The sequence below is a fragment of the Coloeus monedula genome, assembly GCF_965178545.1.
Source record: "Coloeus monedula genome assembly, chromosome: 5".
NCBI lineage: Eukaryota > Metazoa > Chordata > Aves > Passeriformes > Corvidae > Coloeus > Coloeus monedula.
The window spans coordinates 20,990,778-21,009,494 of record NC_138785.1 but is presented as its reverse complement, the minus strand read 5'-3'; the positions used below and the strand labels follow the sequence as shown (position 1 = coordinate 21,009,494).

Sequence of the window (18,717 nt, the reverse complement as noted above, 5' to 3'; positions counted from 1 at the left end):
ATTATGCAAGAATACTCTGCTGAGCAAGTTGTATAGGATAAAGAACAACTTCTCAGACGCTAATTTTTTTTTTTACTTCCTGTCTCCTGTGAAAATCTCACACCCCTTGAGAGAGATTTTCTGGCTCCTCACTCCCAGCCCCTTAGCAGAGGCAGCTCACACTGCCTGCTAACAAGAAAAAGAACATAAACAGGGGCAAAGATACAAAGTTTCTTCAGCTTAACAAGACATCTGGGCGCTGCCAGAAAACCCGCATATGCAGCCACAGCCACTCACGCAGTGCCGCCGAGCAGAACTGCACAGCAATGCTGCCCTTGCCATGGGGGGCCTCTGCTCTCCCCCATCGACTTGCCATCCCCTTAAATGTCTGTGGTTCATTTTCCTCCAGAACTGAACAAAATGAATACAGACAGCCACACGATTCATGTTATTCTAGCCACACAAGAAAGTTAGCTTTAGGGTTTTTATAATACTTTTGTGTAATAATGCCGATTCTTTACCTACTATTTATTCTTCATTAGCATCGTTCACTGGTAGCAATCTGCTACGCTGGTGTTAAACATGAATTGATTGTGACAAGCATTTTCAAGGGGCCTTTTTACTGTTCAAATACATATTATTATGAACATTCAATTTCTTCGTATTTTTTTTCTTTTGCTTCCAGGAAACTCTTGTTTACTCTTCTGTCTTCTGGTTGGTTGTGGGCAGGAGAGGGTGCAGGGCATGTCTTCAGGTTTGGTTTTGTTTGATTTACTTCCTAAACCTCACTTTTTACTAAAAAAGCTCCTATTTTCTTAAGATAGGAAAATGATATTCATATGTATTGGGGTAAAAGCAGGGATAATTTTACCTTCACTCATGAGCATGCTCACTTTTCTTGTTTTAGAACTCCTTGGTCTGTGACTAATACCAATAAGCATGAGCAAAACCATGTGAATCTGTGGACGATCTTGCTAATAGCAGTGTGGGAAAAAAGCCCATGGATTTCATATACAAAACACAGAGAAGGGACTCAGATTACCACCTAATCCCATCCACGATTTGCCTGCTTCCTGTTGTTCTTGTTGTCACCTTCCTACTTCCATCATTAATATAGGGCTAAATAGAATGAAATGCTACAGCATCAGTGTAGCCTAGTATTTAAATGAAAACAGAGCTCTGCCTAACAGCTTGGGTCTAACAACCCAAAAAAGGTTCACAGGCCTGAGGCAAGGTTAACCAGTATTTTAGGGCATGAACTCCATCTGCGTAATGCTCTGTAGGCCTACGTGAAACAGCGTCTTTAAATGTCTTCACGTTCTTTCTAGCTTTGAAAAATCACGTTATTCACTGAAACTTGGATGCAAACTTCCTGCAAAAACAGAGAAACACGAAAAGCTCCATGCTCTAATATCATAAGCAAATCAGCAACACATGTCAACAAGAAACTCTTCCCAGAAAATATGCAAACCTTTTCACAGCGCCACACCCTGCAAAAAAATACTTTTAATATCCAAAGCTGAGCCTGGGTCACATTTTGGAAGCCTGAGACAGCTCCTGCCCTCTTTAGTACTGTTGGTTGTGAAGTCACTGCTTCTCACTATGGTTACACCAATCACAGAAAAACATAAGACTTACACATGTGGGAATAAAACTCACCATACTGTTCATTTTGGAAGAGGATGAGCTTGCTCTCTGCTTCCGTAGGCTGTTAAGCTCCTCTTCGTTTCCATCCTTTGGTTTTATGATCAGGCGGCTGCCCCCAGCAGTACCTTCTGAAGAGGACCTCAGTCGTTTCTCAACAAATCTGCCTTCCCGGTACGGACTGAGGCTATTGGCAAGATCAACTGCAAAGAGAGAAGCAATCAGCAGTTGTTACAGGGAATTGCTCTCTACAAATATTTTCTGAATCAGAACGCTGCTTTGCTTGAAATGCTTACACTGAAAGGGAATCACATGAGAAATGTTCTGTAGAAAGCAGACCGTGCTTACCTAGATAAAAGTGTCACCTAGGCCCCAGTTCAGCCCCCAGGCATGCTCAGCACACTACAGCCCAGTCCAGGGCTCCACACAGAATCCAGAAGGACTCTGTGCTCTGTCCTTTTCTTTCTCCCCTCATCATAGGACACTTTCAAACTGCTGTCAGTAAAATCTACCAGAAAAACTATCACTTGTCCAGTGGTGCCAAAACCCAACCTGCCTCACCCTGTGCCCAAAGGCAAGTCCAGCTTTTGAAGGGCCAGGTCACAACTCTGTTATCCCTCCAGAAAGCCAGGGATGCACACTGGTTTCCACTTCTGTGTAGTCCTTGTTTAGCCTTGCACCAGCACCCTCCAAATTCAGCCTGCAGGCAGCAGGCAAAATCCCAGTCCAGTTAAAACAATAATACATCAGGAAAGAGGAGAAAAAGATACATTTTGACATGCTAGGGCAAATTTAGAGATGGGGAAAGATAAAAGCATAATAGCGTAATAAATGTCACACATATAGGAAATCTTCTTTTGCATTTTGCAAGAGAAGAGACATTTTCTCTAAGGGTTCTCAAAAAAAAACCCTGTATCACATAAAAATACATAAAGATATACTAAGAAATATACGGCACATCAAAACTGCTCATACATGAATGTCACATTCACCATGCTATCTATAATGACATCAGCTATGAGACCAGGTACAGAAGAGAAAATATCTACTACCAAAGAAAATGCACAGAAATATTTTGTATTGACATCCAGGTTCAAATACTGTTTTAGAAAACCAAATGTTCAAACCAGTCTGTTTGCAACAAGTATAACTACTTATAACCATATCTTGCTGAACGCCATGTAAGCTTTTTCTGTATTTGATTCACTTCATATGGCAGGATTTTATCTTTTTTTCAACGGTTCTTTTGTATGCTTGACCAATTTCTAATTTGAAACATTCTTCACCACACAAGCAAAAAAAAAAATATTTTGAACAGCATTAAAAAACCGTAACAATTAGTCATCAACTTTTATATAGTGCAGTATTAGCTCTAGTGTTTCTGTGAACATGAATCCAATTTACAAAAATCCCTCTATCATGATTCCAACTCCCACTAGCTGCTTTCCTGAAATACAAATTAAATATCCAATTGCCAGTGCATGAGTTTGAAATGCAGTGGGTATTCTAAACATCCATCCAAGCTCCTCACTTGCTGTCCTGCAGTACACTCTAGCAAGGCAGATTCCGAACTAAGAGCTCATTCACAGATGAGACAATGTGGCAAGGAAGACAGAGTGCTCAGGACCAGTAACATACATAAATGGGAATATTTTTTTCCCCAAAGTGACTAAGGTTCTGAGGGAAAGAGGTGCCCTCTGGTGAAAGCTAATTCAGTGGATTAATTTGACTTTATATTGCCATTTATGTACAAGATACCCAACTAAGCCTTGCAGTGACTAATAATTCAAAAAGTAAGATTGCTTTTGATTGCTTATAATCTACATGCCTAGATAAACAGCCAAGCAAAATGATGGGTGTGAATTAATGTGAGTTTATACTTACTATCATTCATCTTCTAATACAATCACTACAAATGCTGTCTTGTTAACTCTCACAAATTTTGGCCCATCACATATAGCCTCAGGATTATTCAAGAAAGCACCAGCCATTAAGTTGGCTTGAGAAAATAAACTGTCAGAGATAAATGTCTTCTGACAGGTGCCCTTCACTCAAGGGCCTGGTGCCTTATTTATCTGCATCTCTATAGATTGGGATTTCTAGGCACAGTCTTTCCACTTGATCTTGTTAGTATTTCCAAATTACTCTTCATAAACTAAAGACCCAGTGTGAAATTCAGATGGTGATTAACTCCCTCCATTTCACAGATGACAAAATGGGAATTTGGACACTTATTTCACCTGGAAGCAGAAACAGGATCTCTCGTACTTTGACAAAAGATCTCTCTGAGTTACTCTATAACATCAGTTGAATAGAGAAAGCAACACTCTAGAAATTTCTGAACCCAGATCAATATAAAGGAAACCGTATTACTTCCCATAATCAGACTACAAGAAGGTTTTTTTCCTCTGGTGATGTTTCCATCCCAAATTACGCAACCCCATAGCTCAAGTTCAAAATAGCCATGTTTCAAAAAATCGTAGCTTCGGCCTTTAATGAGAGCTGGGAATCAATACTCGCTTTCTTAATTCATTCTTTACTACAGCAAAGCGTAGCCACAAACAACACTGATGGGTGTTTGCAAACTGTAAAACACAAGCTCAAAAAAATCATAGACTTTTTCTTTAATTCCTACAGTTTTGAAGGAGGACACAATTTTTACTTTTTGAACTTCATAGCTAGCACTTGCAATTCTACCAAAACACTTTATGACAAAATAATCATTATAGAAGAAATGAGGCCAGCCCCCCCCCCCCCCCAAGACCCACCAAACTCAAAAATGAAAAGACCATGAGACGTACCTTTAGGATGGTTTGATTCATAACCCTGTTGTGTTTTAAAGGACTGAGGTTCAGAACATGGAACAGGCTTAGACTCCACTACAGGAATTGTGTCTCTCATGTGCTTGGAGGGCGTGCTTTCATCTCTGCTCCCACTCAACCCCCGTGCCTTTGGAGAGAGTGTCACTGGTTCTTCACTATGCTGTAACGTCAAGGTTCCTAAATGTGCATTTTCTGAGTTATTTTTTTCTATATGCCTGGCATCATTAATATGTAGTCCATTGGCTTGCAACAGTACTTTTGCTTGATTAGCAACTGAGGTTTTGAATAAGGTACTGGATTCCACGCTGCACGAGCTTGCGTGACTCACAGGAGATACACCAGCAGAATGGCCAATAATTTGCACAGTATCTGTCTCCCTCGTAGGAGCAGCAGCAGGATTAAAAAAGATCTGAGAGGTAGAGACATCATGGCCAAAATCCTCTGTGAGTGCTGCCCCAGGCCCACTGCTGGGCAGGGGATCAGCCTCTGAAACAGAGTCCTCAGTCAGAGCAACAAAGTCCGAGGGGGTCTGGGCAGCCGTGAGGTCAGCCGAGAGCAGCGGGGACTGCAGGGAGCTGCCCATGCACTCCGTCGTCTCAGCCGAGCATGGAGGAGACGACTTGGCCATCACAGGTTCACTTTCCACGTAGGATTTAACTTCCAACAAGCACCTGGGCTGCTGCACAGAGGAAACCAACTGACTCTCAGGAACTGGTTTGGAAAATTTGTAGTGTGACGAAAAAGATTTAGTGAGTAGTTTTCGTGTGGACTGTTTGACAGAATATCGGCTTTGCTCTTCTGCAAAGCCTGAATCATCACCCTCATTTTTCCCAGAGCTTATGCAATTGATAAAGACATTCTTATTAGCTGAGGGCTCCTTTCCCTTTTCAAAATCATCTGTCAGAGACCTTGTTATCTTCTTGTTACGTGAGCTGCCAAAGCCAACTGAATGCCTTCCTCTGCTTTTTATGTGTTCATCTAAGCTGAGTTTTTGAAAAGTGCTAAGAGAGAACTGGGCACCATTTGAGACATTAACATTTTGACTCGCTGAGTCAGGCTTCTGCTCACTCCCTTTCTTGTTATGGAAGCTAATGGAAGGAGTGCGGAAAATACTCCGTCGCTTTCCTGTGCTCCCTGAGCTGGAGTTCGTGCTGGATGGGGAGGAGGTGTGGACACCAATGGCATTAGCAGAAGAAGGCGAGGAAGGAAGGGAGTCGTGTCTCCGGCTAACACTTCTCCTGAATATTGGCAAACGAGATACAAGAGTCGATCGTCTGGATCCAGAGTCCCCCATCAGGGCACAAAGGGTCCGTGGTTCTCCACAGCCAATAAAGTAACCTGGGATGAGAGAAAAATAACGGGGAGGGGGAAAGGAAGATAAATTATTCAGCCTCAAAGACCACTCAAACAGACTCTTCAGTCAGCCTAAATACACAAGACGTCAACATCATTTTGTTGCGTACAATTACTGAAGACACTTAGAATTTCAAAGCAACTTTCAATGGACAGCACTGAAAACCCAGCAAGTGAGTAAAGATATCGCTCAAAATATTCTACAGATGAAAGATCCAGTTTTATATATGGTATTTTACAACACTACTGTTACAGTACAAAATCTAAATGCCAAAAGATATACAAATATATCACCCAGATGCCCTTGTTTTGTAAGTTCTTCTTATAAAGTGTAAGCTCTCTCAGAAGATACTTGATTTTTCATGATCTGACTAGAAAAAAAAATCATTATTTTGCATTGCTAAATACCCAGATTTTTGCAAGAAAGAAGAGGATTTAAATTTTCCAATCTTCACTGAACCTTTGGTTGGATTTTTAATTACTTTTACACACTTCTGTTAAAGGCTGTATGTACCACTTCGCAGTACAGAAAATTATGGCATTGCAATCCAGCCAAAACATTCAACACTGAAAATTCTTCCTAAAGAACTGTAAGTTCAAGGAATTTACTGTCAAAATATGGGATCATGTTTATAGATTTGAACTTCAGTGTTTCCATTGAACACTTCTCTGAAATCCTCTCATAGCCTTTTTGCTTATAATTAGCTACATTTTCATGTCTTTTGAAATTAGTGAGAAGTGTTTCCATGCACAAGCACTTGGCATTTTTGATAAATATTTAAGCAAAACTTATTTTCACCAGCACTGCAGATGTACTGGAAGAACATTAATCTTTATGAAATATATACCAGTTCTACCTCTTTTTGTTCTCGTTAAAATAAACTACCACTGTGAAAGACAGGACCACAGAGAGAAAGCAATAAAAACATGCAATATATAATCACAAGAACATGAGAGGCTGCAGGAATAATGCCCCAATGTAACTTCCTGAGCTGCTGGTGTTCAGCACATAAAAATAAAACCCAAGTCATTTATCTACACAATGTCTGTATGTCAAGTGCAAAAACAAAGTAATTCATCTAATGAGCAATTTAGTATGTGTTACGTGGCTAGAACAAGTATCTATGAGCAATACATATATTAGGTAGTGTATAAATACACACACATATATAAATGAAAACAGAATTTTTAATAATGAAATGACATGTATTTTATATAACTGTGAAAGAAAGGGTAACAAGTAAGTTCAGAGACTGTTTCTGACTAGACACTGGACTGCATTTTTGTGCTGTTAACATTTTTTTTAAATGCTAGTACAGCTCCAGTCTGAACATGCAGTGTCAAGAAGACACACTATTCACAAGCACCAGGAATCAATAAGCAATTCTGTAGTTTAGGATGAGAAAACCAGCTTGGGAATAGCCACTAATTGCTAGAAGTCATCAAGGATCACTGGTGATCCCTCATAGCAAGCAAATCTTGATCTAGACAATGCCCAGGTTCTGTGATTGAAAACCCAATCTGAATTCAGTCTAACTGGGGCAAAACTGACAACACAGGACCACACAGATTTACTGGATTAACTTTACATCCACCAGTGAACTGAAGCCCAGTCAGTTGTTCCATTTCACTGACAGGTATGAAAGTTTGCATTTAGACCACTCTGTAAGAGCAACTGCAGAGGACACAGGGCAGAGATGCCGAGGTCCTGTGAGCTCCCACGAGAGCTGGTGTTATCCCAGCTTGTTCACCTGCCCACAACTCTGCCTACTGAAAATGGGCTTTCGAAAGCCACATGAAACCCTCTCCCATCCTTCCCCTACAAGCTTTTCTCGCTTCTTTAATCACTTCAAGACCTAACCATGTTGGGGTTTCTTTGCTGTTGTGACTCTCTACCTGCAGGCTTACTGGTACGTATGGATAAACACACGCAAGATTTTTAGAGATTGTGAGGGTTCTTCCCTGTATTTTAAGGAGACCATAACTGCTGAAAAAAAGACTTTAGAATGCATGTCATAGGTTAGCAAGCATAGTCCCGGAAGGGATGTCCTTGCTAAGGGGTGCTTACAGTTTCCTCTGGGAACTGATAGAACCTATCAGCTGGCCAGTTTGAATATGGACAATTCTCTAAGCCACTTAAAGTTGTGAACACCTCTGTGATCCACATTTAAGAATAGGCAAACTCCCCCTCCAAGCTCTCTCTCGTTTCCGGCGCTGGCACAGGTGGCTGCGGGCCCCGTGTGGGGGCCAGCGGGCCCGGCCAGGCCCTGCTTGGGCCAGGCCGGGCCGGGCCACAGCCATCCTGGAGCCATGGACCTGTTCCAGCCATGGAACCCCCCCCACTGCCTTGCCGTGGGCAGCCGGAGCGGCTCGGCTCTCCCCCCTCTCCACTGCGATAAGAAAAATTCAACATTCCAGCTGCAAAGCTGCAAGGCCGAGGTGAGATTAACCCTTTTAGTGCTGTGAAGAGCTGAAAACCTGAGGGAAGAGAGAGAGGAGATGCTTAAAGCTGAAATTCTGTTGTGAAGCTATGATATATCAGAGTATCCCGTTGTAATTCCATGAAGATATGGGGGGTGGAGTGTTCAACTCGTAAGCAAAAGCACCTGCGCTGAGATAGGCAGATGCTGACACAGCTGTAATTTCATGAGAAGTTTGGACAGGGAGAGATGGACCAGATGAGGACTTTTGCTCCAAATGGGAAAGGAGAAAATCTCAGTCCCTAGAGATGGACCAGATGAGGACTTTTGCTCGAAACGGGAAAGGAGAAACCTCAGTTCCTAGAGATGTTCCCAGACACAGTCCTAACAATGAAGATGAGGAAGACCCTTTGCTCCCAGGGAAGGAGAAGGGCCTCTGTTTTTGTTTCTGAACAGCTCAACCTTAAAACTGTACCCCAAAAAATTTCAAGAGTGGACCCTCAAAAGCAGTTGTGGGAAAAGCTGCAAGTCGGGGGAAGGGACTCACACGCAGGCAGAGAGACTCCTCTTCCTAAATGGACTGAACAATATTTGGAAGTGGGCGGCTGTCTCGTGGTGATACTGTTTTCATAGCACGAGCAAGAAGAGACTTCTCTTTCTAAATGGACTGAACAAGGTTATTATGGAAGTGGTAAACAGACTGAACATCTCAAGGGTTGTCTTTTTACATTGTCAGTGGGAGAAGGGAGGAAGGTGGGGGGAGGAGGAGAGTTCTGAAGGTGTGGTATGATTTTTTTCTTCCTTTAGGTCTGTTAATAAACTTCTTTATATTCTTTCAAGTTTGGTGCCTGCTTTGCATTTCTCCTAATTCTTATCTCACAGCAGATAAACAGTAATGAGTATTTTGGACCAAACCACTACGCTAAATTGGTGTTTCTGCCCGGTTAAAAACCGAACCCACTGCAATGCAGTTTTACAATAGCAGTAATGAACAAAGTATTTTTAAAATACCTTACATCTCTATAGATATTTTATGGTCGTATAAAACATTTGCTGCCACTGCTCTCGCTCCTGCCCACAACTTAAATTGTCAGTTCACTGAAGAACAAGACATCCTAGTTTATAATTACAGTATTTTCCAAGTTCAGAGCAGAAGGAAGCAGAAAACTGAGCAAAAAGCACACTCTGTAACTTGCACTGGAAATACAAAAGCTGTGTCTAAATAACAGAGATTATTCCTAAGGATTGACCCTGAAAAAACATAGCCTTTGCTTTCCAGGCGGTAATAAATTTTAATAGAATACATTGCCTCTAACAGCAGGTAACAAAATGGCATTTATTCAGTGATTCTGCCTTTCCTGTCTCTTGAAGGAAGAACACAAACTGTCAGCATTCCTCTTATTGTCTAAGCAGCAGAAATCCTCATCCATAAAATATGAACTAAGTACAATACACTGTTCTTTCCAGGTCTACAATAGCTATCAGAAGACATTCCTTAAAACATATACCCTTGTGTAAACATACCTATATACATGCATGCCCATGTGCATATACTGTTTGGATGTTGTGAACATTCTAGTAATATTTTTAGTATTATTAATGTAATATAATTATAAATAATTTATACACACACACACTTTACACTGTTAAACCGCCGAAGTTTAGCACTAAGTTAAAAAGACAACTTTTCTACTTGCAATGCAAGAAAAAATAACAAGTATTTCCAGACAGCAATACTTACAGATACTAATGAAATCTGATCTTGTATTAATGTTTTTGCTTACTGCAGGGGAGTTATAAACTGCCATATATGCCCTATTATGACTAAAATAGGAAGTGTTTCCTTTCAGTCTCCACATTTAACATGATTATTTGTACTTAACAACTTCACAGCAGTAACCCTTACAGAGTGAAATTCACTCCAGCTACATCTTCTCTACAAAACCATTAATTTTCTTTATCTAACATCCTCATCCCTACCAGCATCATTCTTAAAATCTTCAACAGAGGAAAAAGAAAATAGCAAAGAAAGACACCTTGGTAGGCTCCTCATTTAGGACAAAATATATTTTGCATCATTATCACATAATGAGAATACTCAAGAAAACAGTCCCACTATTCTGTACGGAGGTGTGAATCTTGATCAAATACACAACCATTACTTTGTAATATTTTCAAATTCCAAAATCCAGTTACTGCTGAAACTGAAGTGTTTACTCAGTGCTGCACAAGACAGACATTAAATTTTGCTTTTTATGGAATGGATTTTTGATGCATATTTTTGCAGCTGGCATTACACGAGACAGAGTTGGATATAATGAAGGAAAATGAATAAGTTACTTTGAAAACAATTGCAGCCAGAGTATACTGGATTATTTTAGAATCTTCTCTTCCTCAAGAGCTTGGCTACAGTTCACAATTTCTGAGCTCCTGTGCTCAGACCAACAGAAATGAGAAACAAAGTGTGAGCAAAATATTTTCCCTCTTAATAGAAATTTTAGAAGTTAATCAGATGGAAATAGCTTCCTTTCCTGTTGGTCTGCACCAAGATGTTGCAAAATGCAGATTAATCTCAAAAATGTCTTAATATCACCTATTTAATTGCCAGAGAAAACCAAGAAGTCAATTTTTTTATACTTTGGCCTTATTCTTTCCCCACAGGAGGTTTTCAGCAGAACAATCCAGCTCATATTGTAATATTTGACCTTCATCTTGCCTACAGAAGTTGTCTGAGTATAAAAAACACACAGAGTAAAAAAATTATAAAAGCAGCTCTGTATTGTATATATTATTGTATCTTATCAAAAGAGACAAATTGTTCAACTTCCAGACAGTGAATGTAACTGCAGCAAAAAACCCACAAGTGTTAGAACAGGCAAAATTGTCAAAATTTTATACCAATATCTCCAGAGAAATCTAATCCATCAATTCACCAGCTGAAAAAAGAAAACACAGTACTTTTTATTTCAGCTTCTGCCAAGCAGCTACTCTCTCAAGTGTGCCAGAACTCAGGGCATTCAATAAACAGCAACTCCCAGTGCTTCTGGTTTTGAGCCCCAGTAGATGGAGCCATGGACCTACTTTCTCAATAACTGCAAATACGAAAAAGCCAACAGTCGGGTGCCTTTTACATTTCTCATTGCCTTCGAGGCAAAATTTAGGAATTGAAATTATTTGTGAATTTTACCATTAACATAATTACATGTACACACCAAAAGACAATACATGCTTATTCAACACTGTAGTGTGTAGGGGAGTGCAAACACTCCCGTTATAAATAAACCAACCTGCTACTACATCTCAACACTTTCTAAAGCTTTCCTAAAGAGGTTCTCCTTAAAGATGCACTTCCCTAGAAATATCAAACAACATCTTTCACACAAAAACCAAAACTGAATTAGCTATCAAAGTTTAAACTAGGAGATGACATGACACATAGCTGAAAGGCCTCAAACCTTAAATCAGAGCAAAATATCAATAAGCATCTGGATGATTTTTAGGTTCCACTCATAGTTTAAGGATAATGATACATTTTCTTTATTGCTTTGAATCAGGAACTGTACAATAAAGAAACAAACACAGGACTAGGATGTGCATCTTACACTGTGAGTTTCCTGCCTCCATCCCTCACATGAGCACTACCATGCAGCAGGAGGGAAGGACCACCTCACAGACAGTCTCTACAGACCAGCTGCCTCCAGCCTTACACAGAAATTAAATTTCCCTCAGGATGCTACAAATACCCGCAAAACTACATGAAAATAAGTATTTTTAATTGTTGCTGGGACAACAGAAGTCCTAACGCAGCTGATGCACTTGTGAGAAGCAATCCTTTCATCCACCGGCTAACATCATAGCCTGTGGCACCCACCCAAATTGTTAAGCTTCATCATTTGGATTCCAGCACTGTACTGTCCTCAGCATTTAAGCATTACTGCCTTCAATACAGTTCTAATTCTATTGCAATATTATTTGTCTCTCTAGTATGTTTGTGACTTGGTTTTTCCTGAACAGCTCTCAGGGTCACTATGTGTGATGAAGCTTGTACATGAGGACAACATAATAGTCAAAAAATGCCATTAAAAATCAGTTGACATTTAAAACAAAAGCAAACAAATAAACACCAAATAAATACTCAGGGCTTTAGCTGTTACCACGGACAATGTATCTGAATTAATAGGATCTTATTGAGAACACCAGCAAAGCCAAATGCCTGAACAATAGAAGGCACTAGCTAGGAACAGTGGGATTGTGAACCTGAAACAATTTGGTTTTGCAAATGGAATGAGTGAAACTCCTAATACATAACAGCTCCATTTGCTGTTGTGAAGAACAGTCTTCCCTCTTCCTTCCTTGTGCATGCAACCCTTGCAGCATGGTACTGAGCTCCAGAGTGCATTCTGTGGAACAGCAGCCACAGTCATAATTCTCACAGTGAAAATTTATAAGCTCCTACCACATCCACACGTGCTTGAAGGTTAGTTTTTCTGAACAGTTTTCATAAACAACAGAAGAACACCGAACACAGGGCACTAGACCTTTAAAAGTTATGTATGTCTTTATGTGCACACGTGTATAAATCCACACCCTTTTTTCCCTCTGTACTGAAAACTGATTGGGCAAAAAAAGTTCTTATCTATCTAGGAACAGCTTTTATATACCTGAGGAAAAAAAAAAAAAACCAAACCTAAGAACACTGAATCCAAACACTGATTTACCCTAAGGCAAGAGATGAGAGTTTTCAGTTTCCTGCATTCAGCAGCCCAGGCCTATCTTTATTTTCAAATACTCCTGTGCTTTCAGAAAATCACAGAGTAAACAAGCAGATAAATTTGCAATAAAGAAGTCTGAAGCCACATACATACATCAAAAGTGCATCTCTCATTTTGACTGGTCTTGTACCAGTTGAAGACAGTGATTTCATATATCCATAACTGCTATTCCCTATGTTGCAATTAAATCAGAAGTGTAACAATCATTCCAGGACGACAACTGCAGGTAAGTTATCTATACATCCTCTTTTGATTTTAAATTAGCCAGAAGGCAAACATTAGCACAAGACAAGTCACACACAACTCATTCTATCGTTCACTATCACTGGGTATGTAAATTTATCCCACTTGTACCACATGAACTGTGGCTTTACTAAAAACTGTGGTTTTACTGTGGCCACGTGAACCAGGACAACTGATCATTAGAAACCTAGAGGCCACAGTTCTCTCACATTTAAACCATCCTCTACTTCAAATGTCTCTGTATCACACCAAAAAATCACTTCAGTACAATATACAAAATAACAGAAGTGAACCAACCTTACTGTTAGTCTTTACATACACCCTGCAGCCAGTTGCTCTTCAGTGACAGCTGGGATAATCTACTAGCAAAAAATTGACTGTGTGAAGAAGGTAAACAATTCACTTTCACCCATTCAACAATCAGACATTAAAAAGGTAAGAAATGGGGTAATGACCGTACTTCAGTGAAGAAGCAGTCACATTCATGTTTTCATGTGTTGCTTTTTTAACAGAGGAGAAACCGTATCGCTCACCTCTGACACTTATCTGGATTCTGGAGAAGTGTACAATGCATTTCTTACAGCATCTGGTATTCACAGTATTTAACAGTTTCATTAGAAACAGTCACAAGTATAAGTAATAACCTGGAAATTCAAGCATCAAAGAGTATAAGCTTGCTTTGTGATTTGAATGCCATGGCATCCATTCCCCCAATTATCTTCCCCAAATATCCTTGCATGCAATGAATTATTCACTTTTAACAACTGAAGTGGACTTACACAGGTCCCTGAGTACACATGGAAATTATACCATGAAGGGACAAAGAGAAATGGACTAATTTTGAGACATCTTGGGCGGACAGCGATACCAGTCTGGGGACTGGGAAGGATTCAATAGGATCAAATGCTATCCTTCTTCCCTCACATCTTTCTCTCCTCTCACCCCCATTCTTGATGACCACAGCTGTGTTTTCACAATGCTTACAGATAGAAGAAAACCATGTTCTAATAATATTTTAAAGAAAATAATTATATTTGGACTTCACGCTAAATACTAGTATTTAGTCATAAACATGGGATGTGTTTATATATAGACAGCAATTTGACTTCTGGCTGTACTTTAGTTTAACTAAAAGGGAAAAGCAGCCTACAAAGAATCAAGGGTATTTTTTTCTTTCATGCATGAAAAATAGGTGTAAGATGCCTACTAGAGCACTGACTGATGTGCACATTGAAAAACAGCAGACCTAGCATTTGCCTTAGCCCAGGACATAAAAAGAGGAAGAGACTTCTTGCCAGCCATTTGCTATGGAATTCGAGTGGAACAGATCACTGCTGCACAAGGCAGTTGGTATTCACGAGGAAAATACCAGGAATAACACAACCCTAGCTCTAGCATGTTCAGTGCATAAAATTTGTTGGTAGAATGAAGCAAAGTACCAATATTGGCTACAACTCCCACAGGCATTCAAAGCATCTCTGTACGTTCTGCCTCACCCTTCCCCCCCCACCAAAATATTAAAATTAAAAAACTAAAAAAAAAACTTAAAAAAAACTTTAAAAAAAAAAAAAAAATACCACCACCACCAAAAACCACACACCAAAAAAAAAACCAGCTTCCTGAAAATATTCTGCTGTCTCACAAGACATCATAAAGGTCTCTAAAGCATAATCCATTTGACTTGCACAGTTAGTAGGCCATTCAAGTTCAGCTTTAATGCGCTCCTTCTAAAATCTGCATGTCTTGCTCACTTCAAGCAAGTCACCTCATAACTGTCTCAGCACTGTGCAGTCCCAGCAGAGCTGCAAGTCTTTGTTCAGTGCTCTCCCTCTATTCCTCTTACCTTCCTGAATCACAGCTCCATCAACAGCAATTTATTTTTTATGATAAAGCTTCCTGCACGTTTCCCAGTCTGGCTCCTTTTCAGTCTCAAGTGCCACCTGCCTCTGCTGTGTATATGGCAACCACAGTGACAACAAGGGTTGGGGCCATTTATTATCTTTGTCACTGGTTCAATGTGTGACCTTAACGGCAATAAAAAGGACCAAATCCTCATCTGCTGTAAATTCAACAGGCTCCAATGAAGTGAATCATGCTGATTTAAACCATTTGGCCTTTCATCCTTATAAGCCTCAATCACCCCATCTGTAATTCTTTGTTAACTCTTGCAAAAGCAACACTTGGACACGCATGATCCAATCACTCCCGGGATGCAGACTCGTAATTTAAGTAGATGGAAGCACGGTTTCCTCTTTTTTTTTTTTTTTATGCTGACCAAGTACAGAATCCTTTAATGGATTACAGTAAAAATTAGTGAAACCCTAGCAGATTAATCATGCAGCTCTGAGCAGCCATACACCTGTGTTCCATTCCAGCTTCTCCCTACATTGTCTGCTCAGAGCTGTGTTCAAAACAGAGCACTGAGACAGACAGACCCTTGGTTTTACCTCACATCCTCACAGTCAAAAAAAGCAGGGCACTAAAAACTCTTTCAAGGGATCCACTATGCTTATGTCCCATTGAAGTCAATAGGACAACTCATGTCTTGAAAGATGTACATGCTTTTGAGTAAAAGGATTTTAAAAATACAACATATCTGTGGCTAATAGTATTCATGAAAGTAAACTGTGAAAACTTTGCCTAACACTAGGCAGTTTAATTTACAGATTAGTCTTTGATTAATAAAAAGGTAATTGTAATGTATCAATGTTGGAGCTGTTTACTGTATTGCCACAAAATAATATAACAACAGTGCTCTTTTCCAAATTCCTCTAAGCTCAACAGAAGAGAACAATTCCCAACTCACGCCTCGAAAGAAATCTGGTGATGCAAAATGAACTGATAATACTCAGACTGAGGATTCAGATTAACTGAAACCTTCCAGGCAAGCTACTCACGGCTTACTAACTCTAATGAAAGGGAACCACATGATTCGTGTTCCCTGCAGTTTTTACCACACATAAGATGTGTGCCTCATGGGGATGAATATTAAATATATTCATAATTACCAGCCTCAATATTGTGTAATTTCATTATTTTAATTGCAAACTAACTGCTTTAGTTTCTTTATATGTTAATGCACTCCACTGGACACTACTTAGAAGAAGAATATATTTTTAAGAATCAATCATACCACATTTAGAAATAAATTGTGATACTTGTCATGTTCTACCTAAGACTTCCATGAACCTTAGCAAAGACTCAGGCAAGACTCTTTTGTTATACTGAAATTATAATTATTTCTAGATTAAATTTATCACACTCACTTCTAGCTGTCTTCTTGTTAATAAAACAATGAAAGAGAAGAACACTCAAGACAACTCAATATATTCATATACTCAAATTCTAATTGCAAGTTGTTAATCAAACATTAAAACAGAGAGGCTCACATTTCTGTAGCATTGAGTATAGCACACTTTAAGATAACCAAGTGCCACAGCAGTAATGCCTGAAGCAGGTATACAAGTTTAAACACAAACAGTAAAACCTGCATTTTGTTTGGAAAACTGAAGGTTAGCAACCTCTAAGCATAAAACTAATGCCCACAAAGCAAGCACAGAAGGAAGTAAAAGAAACCAACTTCAAAACTCAGAGCTGCCTAAACAGAACAAAAACATCATGGAAGTTCCTAAGAATTCCAGAAAATATGAACACCTAATTTAATTTGTTTCTCTGGATTCAGGAACCCAGTTATCTGGAACTTCACAGCTTGTAGTCATAACTCAACACAAACTTCCATTAATGTTAATATTCAACCCAAAGTTCAACACAGCACAGTCTTCAAAAAGATGGTACATCACAGCTTCCATTTATCCCAGGTACAGCATAAATATCCAGGTGTTAAGTGGAAGAGTAAAGGTCTTTGAAACCATCACCTGTGTTTCCCCTGCTTAGCAGTGACCCGCTCTGTGACCAAGTGACCCTTAAGAACCTACCCCTCTCATTAGAATTACATTACCAGGAATATTTTTAACCAGGAATAGTTACTTGAACTTCATATTTAAATTTTAGAGTCCTTAGATACATGGAAGAGTTTTTTACTGTATGTTCCTGGATGTCTCTGACGCATTTTGTCACTGTTAACCAAAACCAAGCTGTACAGTCTAAAAACTTGAATCAGAATCCATCATTATGCCCAAGTTGGTATTGTTTGCTCCCCTTTATCACCAAATACAACTCTCAAAGCTGGTCTCATTTCCTGAAACATCAGGGACATCAGTGACAGCATTTTTACAAAAGCGGGTGCTTTATGCCAGTCCTGGAAGTCCAATCAAATAATTAACTTCTCAGCAGGGTACAATCCATTTGTCTTCTGCCTCCTGGTTGGGATGACAGAAAGCAGAGATAACTACACCATGCCTAGAAGTTTGGTAGGAAGACAAATTGCTAATTTTTTTTACGACATATTCCCTCCCGTCTAAGCAACACAAATCTCTAGTCAGTATTTTGCCTCCAGCAATTTTAGCATATACAACAGATCAACAAATAAATAGAAAGAGAAATTTGGTGAGCAAGGATGCCAGTAGCAATGGAGAAAGATGGCAGAAATAACCTCCAATGTCAATTCAGAGTGAGCAATCTGGAGACCTGTCTCAAGGCAGCATCCCAACAGGAGAGATGCCTACAGAAATACACAACTGCTCAGAAACTCAAGGAAGAAATTCAACTCACCTCTCAATACAGAGAGAACATAAGTGCCTAGAAGAGAGAGTTTAAAAAAAAGGATGCTAGAAATGCAAAATATATTTTAAAAGTTAGTAAGAGACAGAAATTGAAAAGAGAAGTTTGGTGATAAAACCATGTCTGAATGAGGAAGAGTCCTAAAGTCATCCCAATTAATTTTTTAATTCCTTTGAAAGATACATCACGGATGAGTTTACTGACTTACTACATTATTGCATTCTCTCAGAGCCAGTCAAACTCAACTGGAACTTAGAAAAAGGATTTTCTGAACAAGCATGCTACAAGGTTCTATTTTTCTTGTGCTAACTCACAGACGTTAACTAATTCAATTCTGCCAAGCACTTAAGCACATGCTTGACTTTGAGAATAATCTCACCCCTTTTCAGTAAAACACTTAAAAGCACACACTTCTTCTAAAACATGAGTGATCCCATTGACTTCAAATGGGACATAAGCACAATGCCAAGTGCTTTGCTGGATCAGTGCACAAAGACATAATTTAGCCCCCTTCACTGGATGAATTGGACATCCTGTGTCTTGCCATTTCATAATAAAAGACCAAAAAAAAGTAAAGCAAACCTTAAAGGGTCAAATCAACTATGTAGTAACTGCAACCCAAATCCTCCTGTTCTGAATGCTTCTTAGGGTTATTTTAAAAGCTGAAATGAATTCTCAGTGTATTTTATACACTAAGAACAAATGAATGCATTATTTTCTCAAATTTATGCACAAGCCTAATTGCTATGCAGGCACAATTAAGAAGATCTAAGAAATGCAAAACCAAGATACCATATGGTTCTC

At 39.4% G+C, this 18,717-nt stretch overlaps 1 protein-coding gene across 1 annotated transcript in view; it reads right to left on the bottom strand.

Annotated features, from left to right (window-relative positions):
• Positions 1-5,739, bottom strand: part of CCSER1 (coiled-coil serine rich protein 1) — a gene marked incomplete at both ends in the record, with an annotated part of 543,822 nt that extends 538,083 nt beyond the window's left edge. Inside the window, 2 exons of the mRNA XM_082281877.1 lie at positions 1,639-1,826; positions 4,425-5,739. Coding sequence (XP_082138003.1) covers positions 1,639-1,826; positions 4,425-5,739 — 1,503 coding nt within the window. The remainder of the gene's footprint in view (positions 1-1,638; positions 1,827-4,424) is intronic.
• Positions 5,740-18,717: the final 12,978 nt, after the last annotated feature.